This window comes from Salvia miltiorrhiza, chromosome 2 (genome assembly GCF_028751815.1).
Source record: "Salvia miltiorrhiza cultivar Shanhuang (shh) chromosome 2, IMPLAD_Smil_shh, whole genome shotgun sequence".
Lineage (NCBI taxonomy): Eukaryota > Viridiplantae > Streptophyta > Magnoliopsida > Lamiales > Lamiaceae > Salvia > Salvia miltiorrhiza.
In genome coordinates, this window is record NC_080388.1 from 42,595,663 (window position 1) to 42,600,910 (window position 5,248).

Below are 5,248 nucleotides of genomic sequence, written 5' to 3' on the forward strand. Positions count from 1 at the left end.
ACTCTTTCTAGGCGGCACGAAGTCATGTTAGTATCGAGCAACGTTCATTGCCGAAAGAGGGTTCGTGTCAGTGGTATACACCGCCTATTAGGGTTTTGAGAGTTGTTGTTGATGTGGCGTTTCAGGAGAATGGGAGTCGTATCGAAGTGGGGTTTATTCTTCGAGAGTCTTTGGGTCAGATTGTGGGTGCGGGCTATCAAAGAATTGGTTACACAGCTACTGTTCTTATGGGAGAACTACATGCTCTTATAATAGCTGCGGGTTATTGTTTAGAAAATGATACGAGACCTGTTGTGATGAATACAGACTCTCTTCTTGTTGTTCATGTCCTTTAAGATACTCAACATGGATCTGAGTCTCTGTGCGATGAGCTGTGGGAGGCTTTTGTTCACGCTAGGGAGTACATTGTCTTGGATTTTCTTCATGTTCGTCGTGAAGCTAATTGAGCTGCTCACGAGCTTGCTCGTTTTGCTTTATTGTCTTCTGTGTAATTATCTGGAATGCCGACTTTCCTGGTTGGCTTTTAGATATTGTTGCTTCCAGTTTGTCTTAATACTCCCTCTGTCCCACGAATTTTAACACATATTCTAAACAAGGTAATAATTATTAGCTTCTTTCTCCTACTTTATCATTTTTATTACATTATCTCTCCTACTTTATCACTTTTATACTTTATTACCTACACACTTAAAACATTAATCTACAACTCCTTAATTTCCGTGCCGAAACGAAACGTGTCAAGATTCGTGGAACGGAGGGAGTATTAAGTTTTTCTTCCCTTTTAAAAAAAAGTAAAAATTATATGTTCAAAATTTCTACATATGATGGATGAACAATCGAATAAATAGTTTCGAACATATTTATTTATTTCGTAACCTTATCCTTTTATGGGAAGATGTAATTTTTTGCCGTTTTTTGAAACTATTATCATTTTCACTTTCACCCCCAAAAATCAGTGAAATATTTTCAATCAGGCCATTTACCAGAAACTTTTACAGAGATCGTTGAAAAATAATGGACTCCCATCGTCTCCTCACAAATACTTACATAATTCACTCTCAGTTGCATCTCACAGAGAGAGAGGGGAATCATTTTCGCTCTCTCTACGTATTAGCATTAGGAAATTTTCGTTATTGAATTCAGGCACCTGAAACATTTGAGCGGAGAGGAGATCGCCGATTGCGTGTGATTGCACGCAATGGGTTGCGCTGGATCGCGGGAGAAAGGGAGTGGTACTTTTCTTTGACTCAATTTTGACTTCCAATTCTTTGAATTTCAAGAATCAACCATTGATTATTTTTCCAGAGAATTATTAAATTTGTCATGATGCAGCGGGGTTTGCGTTATTTGTGTTTTTAATTATGGATTCATGAATGCCGCTAGCTTTCAATCATTATTTAATGTTTATCAATTTTGCTTTTCCGTATACATGTTTTGATCTGTTCCATAATTTAGGTTTATAGTTCCATATATGGAGCTGTTTTCTTTGATTACCGTGTTACGTATTTCTAGTTTCTGCGTAAATTCTCCAAGTCGAAGTAAGGGAAAATTTAATGAGTTTGACAATGAGAACTTCTTTAGTGCGGTTGTACTTAGATAGGACTAAGAAACTTTTCTGCTTGTGTTCCATTTGATGTAGAAATCTGGCTCTGAAATATGTATACTATGAGGCTTCACTTTGAGGTTTTGATACTGGGAGAAAAGGGAATGCTATATTTGAGTGAATTTGAGTTTCACTTGTTTTTTTCTGGAATGAAGTTGTTCAACTGGCATCGGGTTTTCTGAGGCGAGGTGAAATAAAGGAGGACGCAGTCGTGTTTGAGTAATTACAGGGGGAGTATAGTTTGCCTCCAACGTAGATTGGAAATCGAGAAATTTAGCTAATTGTTAAGTAGAACTATTGAATATATTGTGGGATTGGTCAATTCAAGATTAGGAGGCAATGAGCTGTCAAGTTCAGATAATTTGAGACTGACGAACCTTGGTGATGCCTTAAGTCGTTGCTTGTAATTATCATACTTTTGTTGCAGCCATAGTAGACTTTTACCTCCCCTATCAATATAGGCATCAGTTGGTTTGCATCGAAAAATACATAAAATGGAACTGGTTGACGAAGTGCATTCTATTTTTCCTTTAGAGTATAGATTTATGTGGATTTATACATATGGAAGAGTAAGGGACAATTAGTATCTGGAGCACAAGTCTTTGATCATATCCCAAGTCTTTGGTCAGCATGCTGCCGTGACTGTTTTGGCTTACGCCTGAATGTTTAAGTGATAGACGAAATGTTAGCTGGAGTGGTGATAAAATGGTTATTTGGACTGGTACAACCATCACCTTTTCTTTTGTTTTCTTTCTTTTTTGTTATATTGTTCTTATTATGATTAGTGGAGAACTTTCGGATTAATTTATTGTTTCAAGATGCAAATGTACCTTCTTGTCAAATCTGGAAAGTAGGTCTCATGAATCATGATGATATAAGTTTAGCTCTCATTCTATTTCTTCGTGGAGAAGATGATCCCCAGTTTTATAGCTTCTTCTCTTTCTGTTCTGACTTCTGTCAATTTTAAACTTATGCTGCATGCTGAATTCTCAATATTCCAAGAAGCAACAGAGAAGGGAAGATAAAGATAATATAGAAATAATTGTATCTTCAATTTCTTCTCTATGGATACTCTACTAAGTTGTGCTTCTTTTTATCATTTTCTATGACTCATTTAAGAATCATAGCTTATGTGTTCCCACATTTATATGGTTTTTGACCTCTCTTGTAAATTATCGGTATGAAAACCTGCACTGTATCATCAAATTGTTTGAACTTTGAAGCACTGCTTTATACTGGTTTTTTTATTGTTATCGCTAAAGCTGTAATTTTCTGTCTTCTAGAGTCTAAAAAGATTCGAAAACCCAAAGCCTGGAAGCATTCAGAGCCAATAACAAGAGCACAACTGACGCAGATGCGTGAGGAGTTCTGGGACACTGCTCCACACTATGGTGGTCGTAAAGGTTTGATTTTTGGAAGTATGATTAGTTATTTGTCTACGTACACCTTCTTACAGAGTTTAACAGAACATCCTTTTACATGTGTTCTGCATATGGTGATGTTTATTTCAAAAAAAATCTACTCCCTCCGTCCACTAATTCAGGACCTAAGTAGCAAAACACGGGTTTTAAGAAAAAATGTATTTTTATTAGTTGAGTGGAGAAAGGGACCCACAATTAATGTATTATTTATTAGTTGAGTGGAGAAAAAGTGTATTGTTTTGGGACCCACCAATTAAATATAAATAAAAACTTACTAAAAATGGATAGGCCTTGAGTTGGTGGACGTCCCAAAAAGGAAAGAAGGCCTTGAATTAGTGGACGGAGGGAGTATCTGAATGGTAGAATAATGTCCGTTTCAAGGCTGACTTAAAACATTCGGACTGCTGATACGTTCGTTTGCCAATGGTGTCATGCTTGTTCAATCGACAGCATATGGGCAACAAGGAGCTGGTGTATAGCAATATAGCTTGCAATGTGTACATGAAAGTTCGTTGGCATCTGGCTGTGATTAATTTGTGAATTGCAAACAGTGTTCACCATTGTCAGCAAAGTTAAATTGCTAACTGATCAATTTAGGAGCTCTTTCTCTCATGTCAAAACTTCTACATGATGGTGTTAATAATGTTTATGCATGTCGAATCCATTAAAAGCATATTCAATCATGAATCAACATGCAAGTCTATATCATCATATAGTTTTATAGTTTCACTTTCATTAGAAATGAAGATTTGTATCCAACTATCCAAAGATTGTTGTTTCATCTCCTTTTCATTTGTACTTTCTCAATTCTTAACAGAAATTTGGGATGCACTCCGAGCAGCAGCGGAAGCCGATTCCACCCTTGCACAAGCAATCGTGGACAGCGCAGGTGTCATTGTTCAGAACCCCGACTTAACAATCTGCTATGATGAGAGAGGTTTGCTCTTGATTTGGTCCTCCAATAAATCAGATCTTGTTAAATCAGAAGTCATGATTTTGATGTTACTGCAGGTGCCAAGTATGAGCTGCCCAAGTATGTTCTGAGTGAGCCTACAAATCTGATCCATGGCAGCTGAGAACCTTTGCTAAGACTGTATATTTTGTAAATTGGTTTCTTTGTCCTTTTATTTCAACCTTTTTTTTCTCTCATTTTTGTTGAATAGTATGAAGCTATTTGGAGTTATACTTTGATTTAACAACAGCATCTAATATTGTGTAAACATGATAGAGATATCTGTTTGAAACCTGTATCATAGTAAATGAATGCAGTTCCAAATTGCAGTTTCAAATGATTATATGCGAGTCTGTGACTACGAAGGTGGTTTAATTGTGCAATAATGTTATTTGGACAAAAACATATCTAGATAAAAATTGGTCAAATTTATAAAAAAAAATGATTTATTTAAATTTTTTTATTCAAAATAAAAAAAGAATTTAGTTTGTTTTATTGTTTTATCTACATTGTAATTATTTTGGTCATTTCTTTATATAATTTTTTAAATTTTTGTTATTTTTTATGTGCAAAAATTAAAAAATATATATGAATTTTTTTTAAGTACAATAAATTACAAAGATAGCTACAATGTGGAAAGATAAAATAGTAAAATTAACTGAATTCTTTTTTATTTTGAATTAAAAAATTTAAATAAATTTATTTTTAATGTATTTGACATTTTTTATATTTTGACCAAATAGCATTTACTTAACTTAATGGTGTATAAATACTTTACTGTTATCATCGTTGTCAAAAGAAAAGAAAAAAAGAAAGTATTTGGATTTTCAATATTTTTTTCGAAAGTATCACTGGATTTGTATTTCGGCATCAGAGTTTTATCTTGGAAGTTGGAACTCCGACATGTAATTCAGGAAAACGAGGTTGAAAAAACTCATTTTTTTTGCTAAATTGATTTTTTTTAAACAATAATATATGCAGTCACATTACAATCACCCACAATTTAATCTAATTGAAATTTTTTTGATTTCTTTAATTTATTTTTTTAACAAAAATATAATTTAATTATTTTATTATATTCTCTACATTGTACTTATTTTTTAATTATTTTTTTTCATTTTTAATTTTTTATTTTTTTTTATTTTTTAATAAAAATAAAAAAAAGTTACAAAAAATAACTACAATATAAAGAATACAATAAAATAACTAAATCTTTATTTTTATTTTAAAAAATATGTTCGATAAATTATTATTTTTTATTTAAAAAATTTA

The 5,248-nt window shown here is 33.2% G+C and overlaps 1 protein-coding gene across 4 annotated transcripts; it reads left to right on the top strand.

The window, feature by feature from the left end:
• The first annotated feature begins 852 nt into the window (after positions 1 to 852).
• LOC131013536 (uncharacterized) lies at positions 853 to 4,319 on the top strand. 4 transcript variants are annotated; one of them, XM_057941653.1, is made up of 4 exons: positions 853 to 1,232; positions 2,887 to 3,006; positions 3,842 to 3,961; positions 4,036 to 4,319. In XM_057941653.1, exons 1-4 carry the CDS (start codon positions 1,199 to 1,201, stop codon positions 4,098 to 4,100), a joined length of 339 nt encoding a protein of 112 aa, XP_057797636.1. In that variant the 5' UTR covers positions 853 to 1,198; the 3' UTR covers positions 4,101 to 4,319. The 4 variants fall into 4 exon arrangements, with proteins under 4 accessions (XP_057797636.1, XP_057797634.1, XP_057797637.1 ...); XM_057941654.1 differs by lacking the exon at positions 853 to 1,232 and adding an exon at positions 1,348 to 2,324; XM_057941651.1 differs by having other exon boundaries at positions 999 to 1,232; positions 3,842 to 4,319.
• The last annotated feature ends 929 nt before the right edge of the window (positions 4,320 to 5,248 follow it).